General features: G+C 37.2%; 3 protein-coding genes across 3 annotated transcripts in view; 2 read left to right on the plus strand and 1 right to left on the minus strand.

Annotated features, from left to right (window-relative positions):
- Positions 1-22,145, plus strand: part of LOC117782529 (non-lysosomal glucosylceramidase) — a 45,423-nt gene extending 23,278 nt beyond the window's left edge. The window contains exons 2-7 of the mRNA XM_034619551.1: positions 11,922-12,191; positions 19,083-19,693; positions 19,754-20,009; positions 20,073-20,446; positions 20,507-20,740; positions 20,807-22,145. Of these exons, the coding sequence (XP_034475442.1) occupies positions 11,922-12,191; positions 19,083-19,693; positions 19,754-20,009; positions 20,073-20,446; positions 20,507-20,740; positions 20,807-21,666 (2,605 nt within the window). The 3' untranslated portion in view covers positions 21,667-22,145. The remainder of the gene's footprint in view (positions 1-11,921; positions 12,192-19,082; positions 19,694-19,753; positions 20,010-20,072; positions 20,447-20,506; positions 20,741-20,806) is intronic.
- Positions 7,796-9,809, plus strand: LOC117782530 (E3 ubiquitin-protein ligase KCMF1). The gene has a single exon (XM_034619552.1). The coding sequence runs from the start codon at positions 7,959-7,961 to the stop codon at positions 9,453-9,455; it is 1,497 nt and encodes a 498-aa protein (XP_034475443.1). The 5' UTR covers positions 7,796-7,958; the 3' UTR covers positions 9,456-9,809.
- Positions 22,099-23,759, minus strand: LOC117782531 (transcription termination factor, mitochondrial). Its single transcript, XM_034619553.1, has 4 exons — positions 23,225-23,759; positions 22,739-23,168; positions 22,527-22,677; positions 22,099-22,469 (listed from the first exon to the last, which is right to left on the minus strand). The coding sequence occupies exons 1-4, from the start codon at positions 23,670-23,672 to the stop codon at positions 22,227-22,229; spliced, it is 1,272 nt and encodes a 423-aa protein (XP_034475444.1). The 5' UTR covers positions 23,673-23,759; the 3' UTR covers positions 22,099-22,226.
- Positions 23,760-23,773: the final 14 nt, after the last annotated feature.

The following is a 23,773-nucleotide window of genomic DNA, read 5'->3' on the forward strand; positions in this document are numbered from 1 at the left end:
TTACGCGTCGTTTGATATATGGTCTCATTAAGGAGAGACGGCTAAGTTATTAGCATATAAACAAAAAAAACACGTTTCACGCAAATGTTGATTTTTAACTGATTGGTCCCATGACAGCAATAGGTTATAGTGGTCCGATTCCAACCAAATTTGGACAGGTTGTATAAGATGATACGAGACTTACTATTTGAAAGTTTGGTAAAGGTAACTTAAACTAGTCGGCCGGTGCTACAGTCGAGCATACCCGACTGTCGGAGACCCCGTACTTACTATGGCAAAAACCAATAGTGGAAAAAAGTTTTTCTTACTAAGACTTGACTTTCGTTCGATCGGTCCTATGACAGCTATATGATATAAAACAAAAAATTTTTCATACTAAGACTTGATTTACGCCCGATCGGTCCTATGACAGCTATATGATATAGTGGTCCGATTTGAACCAACTTTGGACAGGATATATAAAACCAAGTTATATGCTTATTGCATCAGTTTGGTTACAATATCTCATTAAACAAAAAAGTTTTTCATACTAAAACTTGATTTTCGACCGATTGTTCCTATGGGCGCTATATGATATAGTGGTCCGATTAAAAAAAGAAACAAACTGGATCTGCCTGCAATATTGAGGAATCTACATACCAAATTTGGTTTCACTACCTTTAAATTGTTCTTATTATTTGGATATGAATTTTTTTTTTCGATTTATGGGCGATAAAGGGGGCGTGGCCGAATTTTGAAACAAACTTGATCTGCTTGCAAACTACATACCAAGTTTGGTGTTTTTAGCTCTTATAGTCTCTGAGATCTAGGTGTTCATACAGACAGACAGACGGACATTGCTATATCGACTTGGCTATTGATGCTGATAAAGAATATATATACTTTATAGGGTCTGCCACGCTTCCTTCTGCCTGTTACGCACATATTCGTTAAAACAAACCCAATAGACCCCTGTACTTTTTTTAAGTACGGGGTCTAAAAATTAAAAATTTTTCATACTAAAGGCTGCTTATCGACCGTTTGTATCGTTCCTATGGTAGCTATATAATATAGTGCACCGATTTCTATCAAATTCGGTTAGAATGTAATGGGCAATTAAAAATACCCAATTTATGGGTTTGATTGAAATATTTCCAAAAACAAAAAAGTTTTTCATACTAAATATTGATTTTCTACCGATCGGCCCCATGGCAGCTATATTATATAGTGGACCGATTTAGCTTCGGTAAGGATGCATAAGACCAACTTATATGCATATTCTATCAGTTTATCACTGCGGACGACAGTTCGCGTTAGTGACGAAAGCATCACGAAGGGTGCGAAAGGCGACTAACAATATATACAGCTAAGTTGGAAAATTTGCTACGACTGTCCGATCAGATCGAGTGTAAGTGGGAGGGGAAAAATTTAGATGATTGAAGCTTATGGGGCCGTTGGGGCTTTTTGGTAAAATTTTTTATTTTTTAAAAATTTTTGCGCAGTGCCGAATGCCAATTTTCGCTTTTTTTTATATTAAATTATATTTTTATTTTAAACTGAATTTTGTTCGTCACAAAATTGGATATCAGAAATTTTGGGGCTAGAAATTGCTTTCGTCACTAGACTTTTACCTCGTTTAGAGGTTTTTTTTGTGGGTTTGAGATATCTCAAAAAACAAACCAGTTTTCATACTAAAACTTGATTTTAGACCGATCGGTCCTATAGTAGCTATATGACATAGTGAACAGGTTTGAACCAAAATTGTTGAACATGTGAATCACAATATAGAATACACAGTTTGTTAGTTTGATTTAAATATCTAAAAAAATAAAAAAGTTTTTTATACTAAAGTGGGAATTTCGACAGATCGTTCCTACGGCAGCTATATTGAAAAAAAAAAGTCAACCGATTTGAACCAAATTCGGTTGGGATGTATAACACGTTAACATATACACAACCTGCGAGATTGGATGATATATCTTAAGAATCAGCAGAAGTTTTCATACTAAAGGCTGATTCTGAACTGATCTCTTCTATGGCAGCTAAATGATATAGCAGACATACATTGCAAGTATTATTGAATCTTCTCCAAGGGAGACTTACAATAAGTTTATCAAATCTTATATTTAAAGCTTAACTAACAGTCATGTTGACTTAAAGTGAACTACGGCGCCCCAAGGGTTTATTGCTGGGCTGGAAGGTCGTTTCGTTTAAGGCGGGCTCGACTGCAGACCCAAGTTAATCGCCGAGCAAGGGGATTTGGGTGCAATAATAGCTTAATGTTGTAGTTCGTCTTTTGTCGTGCTATCTCATCTTGGACGTACATAACGTTCAAATCTCTATGAATGTTCTCGTTTCGAACATACCATGGCGCCCCAGTGATAGTCCTCAAGATTTTTGATTGTGCTCGCTGAATAATATCAATATTGCTACTGCACGCGTTTCCCCACAGCTGCGAGCCGTAGGTCCACACTGGTTTTATGGTGGAATTGTAAAGTAGGACCTTGTAGTCCAAGCTGAGAGGAGATCGGGGGTTCAAAAGCCAATAAAGATTATTGGCTTTCAGTTTAATCTGCGTTTTCTTTGCTTCAAGGTGACGACGCCAGGTGAGCCGCCTATCGCCTTTGGCTTGTAGGAGTTGCGTATTAGACAGTGATATCGGAGGACATGATTGCATGTTGAGAGTAAACGTGATGTGTTTACACTTTTGTTTATTTATTTTAATACGCCAGTCGGCTAGATATTTTTCTACAACCGCCAAATGTTCAGTTAGACGTGCTGTTGCTTGAATGGGGCATCTGGAGCGACTTAGGATTGCGGTGTCGTCGGCAAACGTAGATGTTGTTAGCCGCTCGTTTATGGGGATGTCCGCTGTGTATATTACGTAAAGTGATCATTATATGTAGTAGTGTTGCATCTCACTTCAAAGACTCTATTGTAGAGGTACGACTCGAGAAGCTTATGAGTGTACACTGGGAGCGTCGATTTGATTTTATGCATGAGACCTTCAAGCCACACTCGGTCGAAGGCCTGGGAGACGTCGAGGAATATTGCACTGCAGTATTCCCGATGTTCGTATGCTGTACGTATTTCTGATGTTATTCAGTTAACTTGCTCGATAGTTCCATGCTTTTCTCGGAAGCCAAATTGATGTGTTGGGATTGTGTTGTGTGTTCTCAGATGAGGAATTATGCGCGTCAAGAGGCATTTTTCAAAAAGCTTAGACAAGCACGGTAGTAGGCTAATTGGTCTATACGATGATGGTATTGTTTGGTCTTTTCCAGGTTTGGGAATCATTAAAATGACCGATTTCTTCCATTTTTTTGGGAAGTAGCCAAGTGTTGTAATCGCGTTGAAAAGTTGACAGATGAGGGAAATAGCACAGTTTGGAAGTTCAATGATCGTTTTTTGAGTTGTTAGATCGCAGCCTGGAGCTTTCTTTGGTTTCATCTGTTCTTTTATGACTTTTGCAATTTAATTTGCACGCCAGGACTATGAGATGCACAGGATGATAGTAGAAACGAATTTGTTGCGGGATTTGGTTGGAATACATTACATACGTGAGCAGCGAATGTGTTAGCACTGTCTTTGTCGCTACGGGCCCAGCAGCCTGAGGAGTTTCTTATAGGCGTTACCGTTACGATCGGCGCACTTAGAGTAGGGTGAGTCCTCCACAAAGGATGCTTGGTACTGGTGGGTGATAATTGCTCTATGTAGCGGCGTTGGGCGTCTGCTTCTTCATGCTTAAGAGGTTTGCTGAGTCTGCGTGAAGCATCTTTAAAGCGTTGTTTTGTAGATGGCGACCGGTGAGACTGCCATTCACGTCCCAATCATCGCTTTTCCAGAACAAGTTTTTCTATTTGAAGATTAGTTTTACATTTATTGGTCTGCACATGCGCGCGTTGAGGAGTAGAGATCTTAGCTGCTGCAACAAATACAGATTCTAATAAGTCAGTAGAACAGTCGATGTCCGCTTCGATGCTGAACTGCGGGGCAAGATCGAGGTGAGAGCTAACGTATTTCTTTTACTTGAGCCAGTTGGTTCTGTGTGTTGTAAGTCTATTAGAATATTCCGGGGATTGTAATAGATTTCATAACCCAGGTAGTGGTCGGATGAAAGATCCGAAAGTGCTACGGAACTTATCAGATTGCGTGGGATGTTTTTTGTCACAGCAAAATCTATTAAGTCTGGTTGTTTGTTAGTGTCTGCTGGTCAGTATGTAAGACTACCCGGGGAAACATAGTTGAGTTTGTTGCTTGGTTTTATGATTGCGTTGTATAACTGCCTTCCTTTTGAGGTCACAAGGCGAGAGCCCCAGTGCGGGTGTTTCGCATTGTAGTCTCCTGCTGCTAGAAATCGCTAACCCAGTGAATTGTAGAATTGCATGAATTGATCTTCAGAGATTGTAAAGCGGGGAATATAGTATTATATCGCTGTCTCTTTATAGATTTTAATGAATCATATTTTAAACGACGTGTAATTAATGCAGCTATGCAAATAAAATAGAAAAGAAAATGTAATAAATTTTTTTCGACTTTTCCTCGAATTTTAAAGTAAAAAAAGCTATAAAAAAAGCTTTAAAAAAAACAAAATTTTTTTGATTCAAAAATTTATTTTTCTCAAACTACTGGTTTTATGAATTGTATTAATGTATTGTATTAATGAATTTTAGATTTATTCATAAGCTTTCAGAAAAAGTTAAACTTTTGAAAATCGGTTGTGGCATTCTCGACTAATGACGACAAATGTGAGCGCACCTCTGAAAAAAGACAAATTTTAAAAATTAAAAAAAAAAAAAAACTCCATAGAAAAAAAATTGTTTTTCGTCGTTTGGAGCCACGTATCTATCAAAAAAGTGGGTTGGTTCTTGCAATAGCCAAAAAGTTCAAAGTTGTTGCCTAGTGTTATTAGAATTTATAAAAGAATTCTATATAATAAAATAAATTTAATAATAATACTAATCTAATGCTGTAATATTTTTTTTAATGTAATGTTTTTCTTATAATGCTGTAATATTATTTTATGTAATGATTTTCTTATAAAATTTGAAGTTTTGTAATTCGTAGCTTAAGTAGGGCAAAATATCTATTCAATGCTGTTTTTGATTGTTACTAGTGCACAAACACTAAGAAATAAGATAAATAAATGAAATAAATAAACGCGTCATAAAATGCGAATATAATACAAGAGAACAAGGATTTGTTGATTAGGAATTGAAAGTTGGTTTTGTGGTAATTTGGGGCGCTGATTCCGAATTTGCACTGGTTTTTCTATCAGCCCAATTATTGGCGATATACCGTTAAATCTAAAATTAAGGCACTGCACTGCATATATTGGAATATCTGGAAATCGGTTTACCATTTTCAGTAAAAAAAAATCTACAAAAAATAATAAACAAATTATCTTAAATCCGTGTCTACCAGGTGTGTTCCAGAAATCTCTAGAGTTTTTAAAGAGAATTGCTTTTGAAAACAACCGTTCGAAATGTCGGTGTTCTTTAAATGTCAGAGATTTAGTTTTTTCGAATATATTTTCGAAGTCAAAAAAATCGGCTTTCTTCCAGTCTCAACAAAATTTTTCGGTTGAGAAATATTTTATATAACATAGAAAATTTAAAAAAATTTATTTTACGCAGTTTTATTCAATTTAAAAATTTATTTAGTTTAATTCAATAATTATTTCAATTTGTAAAATCTCTCAACAATTTATAAGACATTTGAAAGCTATGCTTGTTTAGTTTCAAGAACCCCAACAATTGCTTTTGGGTTGCTTTGGCGCTGTAAGAGATTTATAAAACACCTCTGTACATTTTCCTTAACTTTGCCCAGTAGTTTCAGAGATAACGTTGATGTTTTGCAAAAAAAAATCAATTTTAAGCACATAAAAAAAAAATCATTTTTTTTTTAATTCTTTAAAAAAATAAATAAAAACAAATATAAAAGTTTTAGCCCAAAAACGTTTAATTTAACATGTTTCGAATGAAAGGAGATTTATTTCAAAGTTGTCGTCTCACAAATTCAAAAGCTTTTAACATTTCAATGAAGTTACTAAAAAGTTCTTTCATATGATTTTCTCAAATTATCGTGTTCGAAGGGTTTAGAAATTTTTATGCAATCTCGTGGGTTTTGGGTTGGTAATTGAAATAGGTTAAATGTACATTTAAGGCTACTATAATATGAATTATTTTAAAACTTATTAAATTATTGACTTTTTTCCATTAATAAAAGTTTAAAAAAAATCACAGCTTTACTCCTTATTGGGCAATTTTTAAAATTATATTTTTTTAGAGATGTAACTGTTCCCTTTTAAAAAAAAATTAATTTTTTAAAAATCGACCAATAAGGAGTAAAGCTATGATTTTTGTAACTTTTATTGATGGAAAAAAGTCAAAAATTCAATCAGTACCTGAAACTCAAAAACGCGAGCTGATGGAGAAAGATGGAGATCAGATTCGAAATCAGCGAAAATTAGTAAAAAGCTTCTATATAAAAATATATCCATTTGTATTGCATAGTGTGATAAGCCCGAAAGATTTACCCACTTACAGAGTTTCAGCAACTTAACCCTTTATATTCAGGCCTGTTCCGAATTCCGAACGTTTTCAAAAAGTGAAAACGAATCGAAAACGAACGTTTTACTATTTTCTGTTCCCAATTCCGACAGAAATGGACTTGTTTTTGCTTTTAGAACTCGGTTTCGAAAACGTTTCGATAGCAGTAAGTCATCGACCTTATCAGCTGTTTTAGCCAATGAAGAAATAAAAATTGATTAAATAATATAAATTGTTAATGTATTTCTGCATAATGCCGGCAACTATGGTTATTAAATTACATTTTTTTGTCACCAGCTGATTGCTTGGCTTGTGCATATCGAAATGAACCAGAGTTGTCATGAATTCAATAATGAAAAAACATTCAATCTTCAATTTTTCTCTTAGATCCGATTAGAATTACTTAAAACAGTTTTTGAAAATTAATTTTTAATACTTCATGTTAAATATAGCACATAGAAGCTAATTTAGACTAAAATTTCGTTGTTCGAATTTTATTTATCAATTAAAGTAACTCTAGCAACTTTCGAATGCAAGAGCTAATATCGATAACAAAAAGTAAAGTGAAATTCAGGACAGCTCGGTTTAGTCATTGCCGCTCGATTTTGTTTTGCATGCAATATTTTATAGATGCTTATAAAAAAATTCTTTTAAAATATATGATATCATATAGTTGATTGATTAAATGCATTTTTTATCAGTTTGGTTACGATATCTCAAAAAACATGAAATTTTTTCTTACAACAACTTGATTTTCGCCCAATCTGTCCTATAGCTGCTATATAATATAGGGGACTAATCCAAAAATCATAACAAACAAACTTGATCTACCTTCAATATAGGGATACATAAATACCAAGTTTGGTGTCTCTAACTCTTATAGTCTTTAGGAACTAGGTGTTCATACAGATGTTAGGACAGACGACTCAACTATTGATGCTGCTCAAGAATATATCACTTTAAAGGGTTTGACGCGCATCATTCTGCCTGTTACGCATATTTTTTTAAACTAACTTAATAGACCCCTGTTCTTTTTTAAGTACGGGGTCTTAAAATCAATGTTGAATATGTTAACTTATTAAATGGTTCTTCTGAAGATTCCTTTGGTTTCTTTTAAATTATTTACTTGAATATTTATGAAACAAATCTTCCACTGAATTTGTTTTCAACATAAATACATTTGTAATAAAAATCAGTTTTCGAACCTAAAAAGTCAATCAGTTAATAGACCTAAGCTATTACTACGAGCTACTTCTCTTTTGGAATTTCGTATGTATTTGCAGTATTTAAGTGAAAGCGTTGTGTGCATAAGTTTATGGACGAAATATCCCATATATCTTAATATTTCCTGATTTGGGTGAGCGTTTAGTTTTGGCTGTTGTTTCCGATCTGATCGAAGGGTCTGATCCGGTCCCAAACGATAGTAACATGAACCGTCATGAGAACATTGTGTGCAAGAGTTGCGGCAAACTGGATTTTACTGGTCGCTGTTATCGCTGCCTGAGTTGCCAAGACTTTAACATGTGCGCCGAGTGTTATGATAGTGACTTTACCACCCCTCAGCATCCGTTCGATCATCCGGTGAAGTGCGTCTTAACGGCGGCCGATGTAGAGCTTTATTTTGGTGGCGAATACCTGAATGATCCGCCGCAGAGTTATAGATGTCCATACTGTAAGCAATGGGGTTACAATGAGTCCACATTTCTGGAGCATGTTTCGGCAGAGCATGTAGGTGCCAGTACGTTGCTCGTGTCCACAATGGTTACCCTCTTTGAGCAGCAACAGGCAGTTCGCCTATTCCTGGAGGATGAACAGCTGGCAGTGTTTGCATCCGCTGCCACCTCTCGAAACGAGCTAATGAGTCGCAATGAAGGTTCACTTGAATTATATCTGGAGCCGTTGAATCCAAATGGAAGCTATCAGCGGGATCATCCAGTGGTCCCCCTGACCTTTCGAGTTTCTAAACCTGGCGCTGTGGAGGTCGCTCCATGGGTGGCCGAAAACGGCGCATTGTCGGCATCGAATAGCAACCACAACGTGGACAATAACTTTCTGATACCTGATCCTGTGCGTCGTCAATCGTTGTTAGATCGAGCCCGTCACCGTTTGAACCTTGACCGGCCACCATTGCCGCTGCAACAACAACAGCAGCAGCAGCAGCTGAGCCCCGCCCATTCCACACTCTCTGATATGATGCGATTTAATGAACCGCTGCCCACCAGTCGACCTAATCGGCTCAGCAACTTTCGCGCTATATCAAATCAATCGCCCAATCAAACCGCCAGCGGACGGACCATCAATCTTTTTGGGCCTAATGCGGCGGCAGAGAATGTACGACGTACCTTCTACCCGCCCGGTGAGATATCGAGATCGCGTACTCAACGACATCGTACTCCTCGAATGCAGATGGAGGGGTTTCCGGCCAGTGGTGTTAGGCAGGTGCATGTGCAGCGTTTAAGAGGTGGACCTGGTGCTGGACAGGCTCCTGGACCCGGTCCTGGTCAGCGGCTTGTTGAATTTAGTGAGCTGGCCCATGGGACACCTGATCTGATAAATCAAAATTTGTCAACCGGTCAGGTTTTGTTACGCACCATCGAGGAAGAGGAATTGCAGCAACAGCAGCCATCAACAGAGGGCAAGCAACTGGAGCAAGAGCGTGAACGTTTCCTTTGCTATCCATTTTTGTCATCATCGTCCAGATCGTTGGGTCCACCCGAAGAGCGAATCTCATTTCTGGTTCAACGTGCAGAATTTGTTGCCCAGCTGTTTGCCTCGGTGCTCTGCGAGGAGGACCTATCCATTGGCATTACAAACCCCATATTAAAAGAGTCTGAAACTACACACAAGTTTCGTAATCGATCCACCAGCGAGTTTGTTGGAGCCGGCGATTCGGAACTGGATCTGAAGCACACTACAAAATGCTAACATACATACCTCGATATTTTTTTCGTTTTTCGGGTTATCCAGAAAAACTTTCGTTTAATTTTTTACTAGGCACAAATTTTGGAGTCTCCGCCGTTTTCAACACTTTCGGACCAAATCGCTGACACTACTGTTAGTCAATCAAATTGCAATTGTCATAAGTATTTGCGTTTTAAGTATGGGTTTTACCTAACCAAGTAACCCAATGTATTAGACGGAACATATCAAATATAGATGCTTACAAGCAGAAACCTTGATGCCCAATATCAGTAGTTTATCGAAATCGTAATTGTAATTGGGTTTTTTTTACTTTTTATTACAATCGATAAAAGAGAAATAAAACAAATAGCTCTCCGAGTTTCTGTATACTTAAGAATAATATGGGTGTAATGCACCCAGTGTCGCGCTAGGTGCTACACCCTTTATGTATTATGATACAAGCAGCACATCCATATGTCGGAACCGGCCGGATATGATAACTATATCATATAACATAGCTTCCATGGGAACGATCGGTCAAAGATCAAATTTTAGAAAAATACTAATTTTATATTATGTCTTTCGTTTTATAATATAGTATAGCTGCCATTGGAACGACTGTTCGAAATTATAGTATAATAAGAAAATTTGTGTTGATATTTAAACTCGCAGTTTATTGTTTTGACAAGGCTAGCAGTGAAGTGGTTTTATACCCATTTATAAATGTCCAAATATCTTCCCTTTAGAATTTATGAACGGGTCGATCTCAGTCGAGCACGCTCGATAGTAGGATACCCTGTGCCCAGGTACATGGTAGCTATATGATATAGTAGGCCGATTTAATCCAAATTTGGTCAGGCTGTATATTTCCTTGACAGATGTATATTGTGTCAGATTGGTTGAGATATCTAAAAAAAAATACCAACAAGTTTTTCATACTAATACTTCATTTGCGATCTATGGCAGCTATATGACATAGAGGTCCGATCCAAAAAAAAAAAACAAACTTGATCTGCTTACGGTATCCAGGAACCTACTTACCAAGCTTAAAGTCTCAAGGCCTTATGGTCTCTGAGATCGACGCGTTCAAACAGACGGACATGGCTCAATCGACTCGGCTGTTGATCCTGAGCAAGAATATATATACTTTGTGGGGTCTGCCATGCCCCCTTCTGCATTCTGAAAAACACATTATACCCTTTTTTGCACATTTTCAATGGGCTCACGATATAAAAACTAGAGAATTCAAATTGATTATCTAGGTTTCTGAAATTATATGCAGATGAAGTATATTTAAAATCTTGGATGGCACGTCAATGGGCTTGCTTGATCCAAATGGATTGAAATGGGATGTCGTAGTAACTGTGCTTTGGAATTGATTTTGCATTGGAATGATGAAGGGATTGATTCACCACAAGCGTCCGAAAATATCCCATAAAGTACATATATTCTTGGTCAGCATCGAAAGCCGAGTTGATGTTGCCAATTCCGTCTATACCTAGATTGTACATACTCTGTACTACACATCTAGGTTTTACAGACTGAGAGCTGAAAACGTCAAACTTGGTATCTCTCCTGTTCCAATATATCCTAAGCAGATCAAGTTTGCTTAAGAATTTTTCCACACCGCCTTCCGCCCCAACATATTAATAAAACGAATTACAAGGCTAATTTTACAGATATAGCTTTGAGTTTGGCCACAAGTTATATATATATGAAAATAACTAGACCCCGCTAGTGACAAAGCATCACGAAATATACGAAATGTGACTAGCAACTTATACAGGAGGAATGGAAAATCTTGCTAAGAATGCCAAAATCGACAGTGGTAAAGTTGTAGGAAACATATATTAAATAATAACTCAAATGTTTTATCTATTTTACTTTGATATTGAACCAGTGGATAATAAAAATCAAATCATCTTTGATTCTTAAAAAATTTACATATCTTTGTGTTCAATTATTTTTTAAAAATGTATGTAAAAGTAAACCATGTCCTGAACATAAAACCTTTGGCTCATAGGTTTCTGATGCCAATCTGTGAACCAAACTAAAATCTTACTGTAGGTTAAATAAACCGAATGTTTTGGAGGATTCTTAACTTGATGTGAATTGGCTTTCAGTAATGCAATTATTGTCGATAAAAGCTATTAACATTTTGCTGAATTCCGCTGAATGGGATTGGCTTCACGCACTTGACTTTGCCACAAAGTACAGTCGGCACACTGGCCTTCAGAACTAGACACTGGTGCAAAATGTTAAGCTTGCTTGGTAGTTCGACCGTGACTAGCCCTAAATTCGATATGCGTGTGTATTTTTCTGTGTAACAGCAACAACACCTAGACGCCCCAGAGTCGAGAAGTCAACTCCCTTACCGCCCCAAATTTGGGACTGAGCTAACATTTACAGAATTGTGACATCATCAACATTATGAAGTGCTGTACACTAGCAGGGCAAATATGTAACTCTTGTCCTCATCTCCATTTGCAGATATGCAGCCTATTACTGGAAGGTCTCTCGTGAAGGTCGACGCGTGTACATGGACTATTATTATATGGAGAATGGTAAGCAGATATATGGAGTGCCCATTGGGGGCATTGGTGGTGGCAGCATTGGACGAGGCTATGCTGGTGAATTCTGCCGCTTTCAGATGCGTCCCGGCATCTATGAATACAATGTGGTCCAGGCTAATCAGTTTATAGTCACTATAAAGGATCACAAAGGTTGCACCATCTTTCAGAGTTTACTCTCGCAGTGCAGGTGAGGTTAACACAATTTATGTAAAATACACTCTTTCAATTACTGTAACTTAACTTTCGAATTTTTATTAAATTTCATTCTACATTGAACTTAAATTTTTACTGTGCCACATTTTTAATGCTTTACTCATTTGCTTAATGCTTTTTTATGGACACATGTACGCAACACCACCTACGACATTAAAAACTCTATATTCTTGACATGCGCCCACAGGCAAATTGGTTTTTTGCTTTCATTCGAACTGCCTGTTTGCCTGTTCCTGCAGAATATAAATCTATATGCCACTCAGATTATGTAATTTGATAAGTAATCGTCCTAAATTGAAATAAACACAACTTTTTCAGTCCAGCTCAAATTTTTTTGAATAAGTTATTTACAATAACATTTTAATACAACATTGACAAAAAAAAATTATTTTGCATCAGAAGACGCACCGGCACACAACAGCACTGTCAAAATAGTAAAAATTACAATTACCTATTTTAAAATGAAAAAAAAGTTCTCTCTGTGGAAAGTTAACTTAATTCCATTCACGAAAGTTGTGTGTTCCTTCATTGGCGGATTACTTATCAGAAACAGATTTTAAAGATATGAGCTTTGGGTAACATTAATAAACGATTATAATCAGCAGGGAATCGAACCGCAATAAATATCGTTTTCGGTCTCGGTTATGTTTACGGTTTACTTTTATTTTAAATATTCAAAATAGTATATAACCGAATCGATTACACTAGGCAACAGCCCACTTTTATTGATAGATATTTGGCCCCATACGACAAAAAACATTTTTTTTTCTTTGGTGAGAATTTTTTTTAGAATTTCTTAAAAATCTGGCTTTTTTTTTACTTTTTTTTAGGGGTGCAACCCACATTTGTCATAATTACTCAAGAATGCCAAAACCGATTTTCAAAAGCTTTAATTTTTCTGAAAGCTAATGAATTTATCTTAAATTCATTTATACACAGTCTAAGATTTAAACCAGTAGTTTAAGAGACACAAATTTTCGAATTAAGAAAATTATGATTTTTTGTTTTAACGAATATGTGCGTAACAGGCAGAAGGAGGCGTGGCAGACCCTATAAAGTATATATGTTCTTGATCAGCATCAACAGCCGAGTCGATATAGCAATGTCTGTCTGTCCGCCTGTATGAGCGCCTAGATCTCAGAGGCTATAAGAGATAGAGACACCAAACTTGGTATGTAGGTTCCTCTATATTGCAAGCAGATCAAGTTTGTTTCAAAATTCACGCCCTCTTTATCGCCCACAAATCGAAAAAAAAAAATTTCATATCCAAATTATAAGAACAATTTAAAAGCTAGTGACACCAAATTTGGTATGTAGATTCCTCTATCTTGCAGGCAGGTCAAGTTTGTTTCTTTTTTGAATCGGACCACTATATTATATAGCGCCCATAGGAACAATCGGTCGAAAATCAAGTTTTAGTATGAAAAACTTTTTTGTTTTATGAGATATATAAAGCAAACTGATACAATAAGCATATGACTTGATTTTATATATCCTGTCCGGACCACTATATCATATAGCTGTCATAGGACCGATCGAGTGAAAATCAAGTCTTAGTATGAACAACTTTTTTGTTTTGTGAGATATCGTAACCATAATGATAGAATATACATAAAACTTGGTTTTATATATTCTGTTCAAAGTTGGTTCAAATCGGACCACTATATCATAAAGCTGTCATAGGACCGATCGGGCGAAAATCAAGACTTAGTATGAAAAACTTTTTAGTTTTATGAGATATTGTAACCAAACTTATAGAATATTCATTTAAGTTAGTCTTATACATCCTTACCGAAGTTGGCTTAAATCGGTCTACTATATCATATAGCTTTTATAGGACCGATCGGGCGAAAATTAAGTCTTAGTATGAAAAACTTTTTTGTTTTATGAGATATCGTAACCACACTGATAGAATATAAATAAAACTGGGTTTTATATATAATCTGTCCAAAGTTGGATCAAATCGGAGCACTATATCATATAGCTGTCATGGGACCGATCGGGCGAAAATCAAGTCTTAGTATGAAAAACTTTTTTGTTTAATGAATGACAGTGGTCCGATTTCTACCAAATTCGGGCAATACCAAAAATGGGCAATTAAAGATACCCAATTTATGAGTTTGATTGTGATATCTCAAAAAACAAAAAAGTTTTTCATACTAAAAATGAATTTTCTAAATTCATAATTTGTAAGTTTGGTACAGATAACTTAAAAAAATATAAATGTTTTTCAAACTAACCGTTCGTATCGATCGATCCTATGGCAGCTATATGATATAGTGGTCCGATCTCTACCTAATTCGGGAAATAGAAAAAAATGGGCAATTAAAGATACTCAATTTATAAGTTTGATTGCGATATCTCAAAAAACAAAAAAGTTGTTCATACTAAAACTGAATTTTCTACCGATCGGTCCTATGGCAGCAATATGATACAGTGGACCGATTTGAACCAACTTCGGTAAGGATGCATAAGAAAAACTAATATTCATATTCTATCAGTTTAGTTAAGATATCTCAAAAAACAAAAAAATTTTTCATACTAATACTTAATTTTAAACCGATCGGTCCTATGGCAGCTATATGATACAGTGGACAGATTCGAACCAACATTGGTGGAGATGTAAAGGACAACATAGAATACACAATTTGTGAGTTTGGTTAAAATATCTTAGAAAATAAAAAAGTGTTTCTTACTAATGGTGTATTTTCGCCCGATCGTTCCTATAACAACTATCTTGAATAGTAAACCGATTTGAACCAAATTTGTTAGGAATATATAACACACTACCAGATATACAACCTGCTAGATTAGATGATATGCCCTTTGTGACGAACAAAATTCAGTTAAATCTAAAAATTTTAAATAAAAATATAAATTAATAAAAAAAAAGCGAAAATTGGCATATTAATTTAACAGAAATCGTTAGAGCCGTTTTGTCAGAAATCGCCAAAATGTAAGCTTAAAACCCTTATTTAACCTGTAAAATGTCACCTGAGTACTTTAGAAAAAAAGCATAAAAGCCCTCAAACACACCTTTCCTATATCATTAGAACATATCTGTAGCTTCTATGGTTTGGAAACTGTTGAGGTTTCAATTTTAGTGAGATTTACCGTTTTCCCGCTAAACTAGCGGTTTTTTCAAAAAGTCGTAGAACAAACATTTCCAGATTTTCGAAAAGAAATGTATCCCTATCATTACATCTAAGCTTTTTTAGCGCTTTGATACAAACAAACAAACTGACTTTTTATTTCATTTTGAGATGACCACTACAAATTTAAAATTCAGTTATCCTTTGAACCAATTGTCGGATTTGGGTCATCGAGGTATCAATCGACGCGTATCTTTCTTTAGAATTAAAAAAAAAAAATTTTACAAAAAGGCCCCAGCAGCCCCATGATCTGCAATCATTGAAATTTTTCCTCTCCCACTTACACCCCCGTATCTCATGACCCAGGTGAGCTAGCTTAATCTGATCGGACAATCATAGCAAATTTTCCAACTTAGCTGTATTTATTGTTAGTCGCCTTTCGCACCCTTCGTGATGCTTTCGTCACTAACGCGAACTGCCGTCCGCAGTGATATCTTAAGAAACAGCAGAAGTATTCATGCTAAAGGCTGATTCTGAACCGATCCCTCCTATGACCTATGGACCGGATGACGAATTTTTTGGAATAAAGTCATTATTTTAAGTTGTTCAAATTAACGATTTTTTTATGGCGATGCATTCAAAATATTTCCAACTCAAATGTTGCATAGCCAAAATTTTCACATTGTCCAACACTGTTTAGCAAACAGCTGTTGAACAGAGTTGCTTTGAACAGAGAGCACATGAAACTGTTTTTTTAATTTTTAAGATTACATTTAATTACTTTAATTACTTTGTGTTTATATATCCGCTTTGTTGAAAATCAATGTGCAATGTATTGTGTTTCGTAATATAAAAACGTGCCTCGTTTAAAAATTTTTTGATGAAATATTAACTTTGAAAAGAGATATGTAACTTATTTTGTTAGCATATGTTAGCAATGCGACTATATGCATTTTGTCGAGTACATGCGTGTTTTTTTTGGTTTTTTATTTTCCACTCCTTGAAAATAACTATTTTATGTGTGCTGTTTACTAATTTTTGTTACAAATAATATAATAAATATGGAAAAAATCATTTTTTGGCTTTATAGTTTTGTTTTTGTAGATGCCGAAAGACAAAGCTTGTGAACTTGTACTCATTTTTGCTCCCCACTGTATATACGTTCAGTTTGGTCAGATAGTATAGTATAGCATAGTAACACGCCTAACCTGCAAATTTGGTGCTGATAGCTTGAAAAACAAAAAATTTGCATATCGCGGAATCCAAAATAAAGCCAGCACCATACCCACTTTTCTAGGCCATTCGCGTATTGATATTATAAGCCCAATGCAAAAAACTAGACCAAAAAATCTTCATTCGTTCTCGAGCTGTTAATTCATTCCAAAAAAATAGTCATCCGGACCATAGTGCTATGGCAGCTATATGATATAGTAATCCGATTTTAACAAAATATGGTCAAAATGTGTAAGAAAAGAGCAAATTGATATTCTGTGAGACTGGTTAAGATATCTCCAAAACCACAAAAATTGTTCGTACTAAAGGTCATGTCGCTCTACAAGGAAGTCATAAAAATCGACAAAAACATCCCTAGATCTAAAATAATACATAGCCGTCTCTCCAAAGGTTTTAGTGAATCATATCTTGAACGACGCGTAATAACTGCAGCTATGTAAATAAAATAGGAAACAAAATGTAATAAATTTATTTCGACTTTCCTAGAATTTTATAGTAAAAAAATCTTAAAAATAGCTAAACAAAAAATTATGGTTTTCTTAATTCGAAAATTTATGTCTCTTAAACTACTGGTTTAAATCTTAGAGATACTTCTGTGGGCAAAACGTACCGGAAATTGTTTATAAATCAAAAAGTTTCGGATAATTTTCCAAAATAATATCCTGCACTTCAAAGTAATTCCCTCCCGATATTATGCACTTATGCCAACGTTTTTTCCAATCCTCGATGCATGCCAAAAAGTCACTTCCAGGAATGGCCTTCAGAGCACGTGCCGATTCACGTTGAATCTCCTCAATCGACTCGAAACGGTGTCCTCGAAGTGAACTTTTGAACTTAGAAAATAGCCAGAAGTCGCACGGAGCTAAATAAGCTGACTACGGGACAATATTGGTAAAGTTTTTGGCAAAATGGCTACGAAGAACAAGGTAATGATAATAGGGCGCATGATCGTTGTGCAAGAACCATGAGTTACCAGCTCATAGTACTGGCCTCTTTTTACAAATAGCTTCGCGCAAACGATGCATAACGCTCAAATAATATTCCTTGTTGACAGTTTGCCAGGTCGGAAGAAATTCAAATTGAGCTACCCCACGATAATCAAAAAAACTGTCAACATGGCCTTGATTTTTGAGCGACTTTGACGCGAATTTTTCGGTCTAGGCTCATCTTTAGCTCGATATTCGCTCGATTGATCGGTAGTTTTCATATCGTAAGCGTAGATCCAAGTCTCATATCCCGTAGAAATCCGTTTTATCATATCCTTATAGTCAGAAAGCATTGTTTCACACACTTCCACGCGGCGCTGTTTATCCATAAAATTGAGCGTTTTTAATACTAAAAAGCAATGAATACTTTAACGTATAATTTTGCACAAATGTTAATGACAGCAGTGCCAACCTAAAAGTATAAACATTTGTTCCAATAGGAATCACAAAGTTTCTTTAATTCTAATTTCCCGGTACTTTTTGCCACAGTAGTATATTCATTAGCAGAAAAAGTAAAGCTTTCGAAAATAGGTTTTGGCATTCTTGGGTAATGATGACAAATGTGGGCGCACCTCTGAAAAAAAAGAAATAAAAAAAGTCAAATTTTAAAAAATTCGAATAAAAAAACCTCATTATAGAAAAAAAAATGTTTTTCGGCATATGGGGCCCCATATCCATAAAAAAAAAGTGGGTTTGGTTCGTGCAATAGCCAAAAAGTTCAAATTTGCTGCCTAGTGCTATCGGTCTTATGAACGGTATCAGTTATGTTCACAAAAAAATTGTTATATCAATTTTAAAAATATATTAATTTGTAAACAAATTCTTGAATTAAAAATAAAATCTATTGAATAACGACGATTACACCTGAACCGAAATTGATCGTTGTACTATTTCGGTTATTCGCATTTTGAATAGTACAAAATTTTGACATCGGTTGGTTTCCAATTTCAATAGGGTAATACAGGCTGTTTCCATTTTGGTTACGGCTTTTATCCCTGTAAACCTTATGTATTTCCATTTTATTTAAATATTATTTGTTAATTTGCTTGTTTTAAAATTTGTTTAATGAAACACATTTCCTGAAAACAAAATTTAAAGAACAGTTACACTACGCTGATAGGCTTGTCAACCTCTCTAAAAAAAAAACCCTGTCTCAATAACTGTAGCATCTACATCTAACCAACCACTAAAAATGAACGGTGTTTAATAATTGACAATGAAAACATATTTATAATTTCAAAATATAATATTTTTTTCTCTCATTTTTGCTGCACCTACAATATTTTAATATACACCACGCCAACGACAACAATAACACCGACAACAACAATCTTTTGAATCATGATTATAAAAATATATGCCTATTCACATTTTGAACTGACAAATGGATCCGACTCATCCAAATCTTTTCTCTATTGCAATTTGGGTTTGTTGCTTTTGGGATGTACAATTTGATTCAATTCAATTCGATTTGGTTTGCTTTGCTTTTGTATGCTGATCAACCCAACCATTCCATTCCACAAATATACTTAATATGCATATGCGAATCTGTAGCACCAAGTCATTCAAAGCCAATACCAACAACAACGGTGCCGAGGCCGATGAGGTCGAAGCTCAAAAATCTAAATGTCAACTGCCCAATTGCAGCAGCCGATCCAGACAGCCGTTGAATGCATGGCATTCGAATATCGAGGAATCCAGATGCACCTATACGGGTCTATACCCACGTGCTTGGACCGAATACGATCTATCACATTACGGTATTCGCTTGGTGTGTCGCCAGGTGTCGCCAGTGATCCCCCACGACTACAAGGAGTCGAGTCTGCCCTGCGCCGTGTTCGTCTGGTCGGCGGAGAACGTGTGTGAGCAGGAGCGGAAGGTATCTATAACGTTTACGTTCAAGAATGGCACAGGTAACAAGAAACAGGATGCGGAGGGTAACGCAGAGTCGGAACTTATCAGCGAGGGCAATGCCAAAGGTGTCAGCATCAAGCAGAAAATAAACGAGATGCCCTGTAGCTACAATCTTGCCTGTCGCGTCTTGCCCGAAATCAGCATAACGCGTTGTCCTCAGTTCGATCCGGCTGGTAATGGTGAACAGCTGTGGGCACAGCTCAAGGAACATGGGCAATTGAACGAGCAGCCCACCCCGGAGACACTAAAGAGTGAGTACATCCCAAAAATGTACATCAACCGAGATTTATTTTAATCTAACTTTAACACAGCCAAGGACATTGGTGTGGCTCTCTGTGCTCAACTGGCGCTGAGGCCTCAGTCCTCGCATGAGCTGGAATTTGTGCTCGCCTGGGACATGCCCAAGATCCAATTTCCACGCAAGCTGCAAACGCACACACGCTACTATACCAAGTACTTCGATGACAGCGGCGAATCTGGCCCAAGGATATGCGACTACGCATTAAAGCACTATGCCAGCTGGGAGCGGCTCATCGATGCCTGGCAGCGACCTATACTAAACGATGAGTATGTTTGATTTACTTATTTATCAGAACAGTCGAACTAATACTATATCTCTCCATTTTCTAGAGGCCTGCCCGACTGGTATAAATGTGCCATATTCAATCAGTTGTATTTTATCTCGGATGGTGGCACCTTGTGGCTTAAATGCGATTCTTCGCTGGGAAAGGAGCTGGCTTATGATGATCCACGCTTGGCGTATGGTCGCTTTGGCTATTTAGAAGGTCATGAATACCGTATGTATAACACGTATGATGTGCACTTCTATGCTTCACCAGCATTAGCCCATCTTTGGCCCAATCTGCAAGTAAGTTTGCAGTACGATTTTAAAGATGCCATTGCCGCTGAGCTTAATGATACACGCAAAATGCTTTACGATGGCAAAGTTATGCCGCGCAAGGTCAGGAACTGTGTGCCACATGATCTGGGCGATCCTGATGAAGGAAAGTTAATGTGAAATCTTCATTAAATTCGTTTATTCTATATATAGTATTTGATTGCAGAACCCTTTACCCTTATCAATTGCTATAACATACATGATGTGAACGATTGGAAGGATCTCAATACAAAGTTTGTGCTGCAGGTCTATAGGGACTACTATGTGCTCAATGAACTGGCCCAAGCACAGGCGGACAATGCCAGCAAATTCAGTTCCATTGAGTTTATCGATAAGGAGAGTCTCTATGAGCTGTACTCCCAGGATAATAAGCTCAAGAACTCGGCTGATGAAAAGCAGCGTAAGATTTTAAAGTTGAAATGCAAAAGAATACTTTTTTACATTAAAGCTTTCACATTTTCCTTAGAGAATCGCAAATCTGCTTCCATGTACATCAATGAGACGAATGGCAAGGTATACCTGATGGATGCGATGGGCTATTTAAAGTCTATGTATGGCGCATGTAAAGCCATAATGGAGCGAACCATTGAATATGACAAGGATAACGATGGACTTATTGAGAACACCAAAATGCCAGATCAGACCTACGACTGTTGGGTAATGGATGGCCCCAGTGCCTACTGCTCTGGCCTCTGGCTTGCCGCTCTGCAATCAATGTCAGTGATGGCCACACTTTTGGATCAACCCAATGATTTCCTGCGCTACCAGGGTATCTTGGAAAAAGGCAAGCTCTCCTTAGAGGAAAAGCTCTGGAATGGTAGCTATTATCGCTTTGATTTATCCCATAATCACCGCGATACTATTATGGCTGACCAGTTGTGTGGACATTGGTATTTGAAGTCCTGTGGCTTTGACTATGAGATTTATCCCAAGGAGAACGTGCGCACGGCTCTGAAGCGAATATACGACAACAATGTGATGGGTTTTCATGAGGGAAATATAGGAGCCGCTAATGGATTCATAGCGAACTCCAGTGAGCCTTCTAAGCCGGGTCATGTGGACAATAGCAACATACAGGCAGAAGAGGTGTGGCCAGGCGTAGTATACGCATTGGCTGCTACCATGATACAGGAGGGTATGTTCGAGGAGGCTTTTCAGACGGCGGGCGGCATGTACAAGACCATTTCCCAGCGCATTGGAATGAACTACGAGACTCCAGAAGCGCTATATGGCGAGAAACGATACCGCTCTATTGGCTATATGCGACCACTGAGTATTTGGTCAATGCAGGTCGCCTGGGAACGTCGCAAGGCCTTACGTGACTAATTCCATTTTACCTCTATTTATACCTAAGTACCGCTATACCAAAGATGTTTCTAAACTGTCACAAAGAGGTTCTTAGCTTTTGGTTCTTGAGATCGCAATGTTTCGAGCTTATGGCGGTTCTGAGAACCATTCCAAACCATAAAATTGTATTCAAATGTTTACAGAATAGCTTTATATATATGTATTTTCTAATCTAAGTTTTCTGGTTGCTTGTTTTCAATGTCTTCTTCTAGCTACTATGCAGGTCCATATATTCATTTGGCAGTTACAAATCACAAATTAGTACAATTATTGAATGGTATTCATAAATGTGTGAAGCACAAAACCTATCTAAGTGTTAGCTAATCAAGATCTTAACAATGGAACACGCATTACAATGCCTAATTAATTATATAGTATATGTATTGTCTTTAAAAAAAATTCCAAATATTAGCAGTGTTCAAATGTCTGTCAATATATATGTATTTGTGGAAAATCTAGTGTTGTTGTTTGGTTTTTCTTTTTATTTATGCTCGTCGGGCATCAATCGTTGCACAAAATAATCAGAGGTTGCCATTAGGCTACTCTGCGGTTGCCTGCTGTTTTGTTCCCCGCTGTTCGATCCATTGTTGTAAGAACTTCTCGTATTCCCGTCGACTCCGGCAGAGAATTACCAGCGTAGAAGGTCGACAGCCGTACGACGCCAGCTCCTCCATGCGCTTTTGCGTGGTCTTCAGGCTATGACATAAAATGCGCGGCACTTGAGCAATTTCGAACCGCGTGAACTTGGCTTCATTAAGTAAATAGTCCAGCACCTCCTTGATCTAATCAAAAATATACTCTAGTGTGTGTTTAATGGACTTATTCACTACCAAATTTACCTTGGTAACACGAACTGTGTGCACTTGTGGATGCCTGTCCATAATGGCCTTGGCTTCACTTACGTTGAAGTCCAAACGATGTGCCAAATACTCCACAACTGAGGAGAACTTGCCCAGCACCTGTAGCTCGTCCAGTGAAAGCTTAAGAGAACTGTGCCAAATCAATTGATTGTAGCAAACATTGATTTAGATATATATGGAATTCACCTTACCGTTGCAAAATTGGTTCTGGACAGCGGACCATCCATGGCATTATTTTGTCCTTTTTGGCACGCTTGGCGCGTTCAAAGCGCAACTCAACCGATTTGGGTGTATAGCGGAAGGCCCACAGATCCTTAAGTATGTTGATAGGCGATACATTGTAGTGAATCATGTGCTGGAGGTTCTTCTCAAACATGTCATAGGGCATTTCCAGTATAAACAATCGTTTGGACAGATATTTGGTGACAATCTCTGGACGAACTTCTAACTTCTCGCTTATATAGTAGACCCGATTCTTTTGGGATAACTCTCCGGTTTCCGCATTTAAGGCACTCACTAGCTTCCGAAGGCGTGGGAGCGTCAGGCGCAGAAAGGCAACAAAGTGGTTAATGTCTTGCATTTGCATTGTTTTGATTAGCTGCAGCTTGAGATCCAGGCGTTCTGGAATGTATCGAGCTTGTAATTTAGACATCACCAAAATGCAATTCCCTACTTACTCTGGTCTAGGGCTAGCAGCCAGGGGTACTCAACAAAGCTATGCTTGGTGATACCTTGCATTATCAGTGTATCCATCGTTTGAATTAGGAATCGATTCCGATAGAAGCGCTGCACTTGATCATCACTTACAATGCGCTGCACTTCGGCCTCCGTGAAACGGAAACGCACGCGCAGCGCTTCAATCAAAACACTGATCCGACTGCCTGTTTCCAGATTTGCTTGATACGGCACATAGTCACTATCCGTCTCGTTGCCGATTTGTGACGCATGGCTACTAATTCTGGCCGAAGCCATCGCCGGCTTCTTCAATATCCTGTTGTCCTCATATTCATATTGTGTAAATAGCGCCCGACAAGCTGTTCTTGTTAAAAGAGGGGCTGTGTGTGCTTTCGAGTTGAGGTGTAATTTGCAAGCATTTTGAATGCTGCGCACCAGACTTCGCAGCATAGTCAAAGTGTATAAGTTGTTCTAGTTGTACTCAATTATACAATAAAATTCTATAAACATTTTTGTACGCGCTGCAAATATTATTTACCAAACAGCTGTTT

Source organism: Drosophila innubila (genome assembly GCF_004354385.1).
Source record: "Drosophila innubila isolate TH190305 chromosome 2L unlocalized genomic scaffold, UK_Dinn_1.0 5_B_2L, whole genome shotgun sequence".
NCBI lineage: Eukaryota > Metazoa > Arthropoda > Insecta > Diptera > Drosophilidae > Drosophila > Drosophila innubila.

What these genes read in the sequence shown, in the direction of transcription:
- LOC117782530 (XM_034619552.1), top strand. Translation starts at nt 7,959, where the DNA reads ATGAACCGTCATGAGAACATTGTGTGCAAGAGTTGCGGCAAACTGGAT.
- LOC117782531 (XM_034619553.1), bottom strand. Translation starts at nt 23,672, where the DNA reads ATGCTGCGAAGTCTGGTGCGCAGCATTCAAAATGCTTGCAAATTACAC. An exon ending in GCTGCTAGCCCTAGACCAGA is followed by an intron (nt 23,169 to 23,224) that starts GTAAGTAGGGAA and finishes GATACATTCCAG; the next exon opens with AACGCCTGGATCTCAAGCTG. An exon ending in CCAGAACCAATTTTGCAACG is followed by an intron (nt 22,678 to 22,738) that starts GTAAGGTGAATT and finishes GATTTGGCACAG; the next exon opens with TTCTCTTAAGCTTTCACTGG.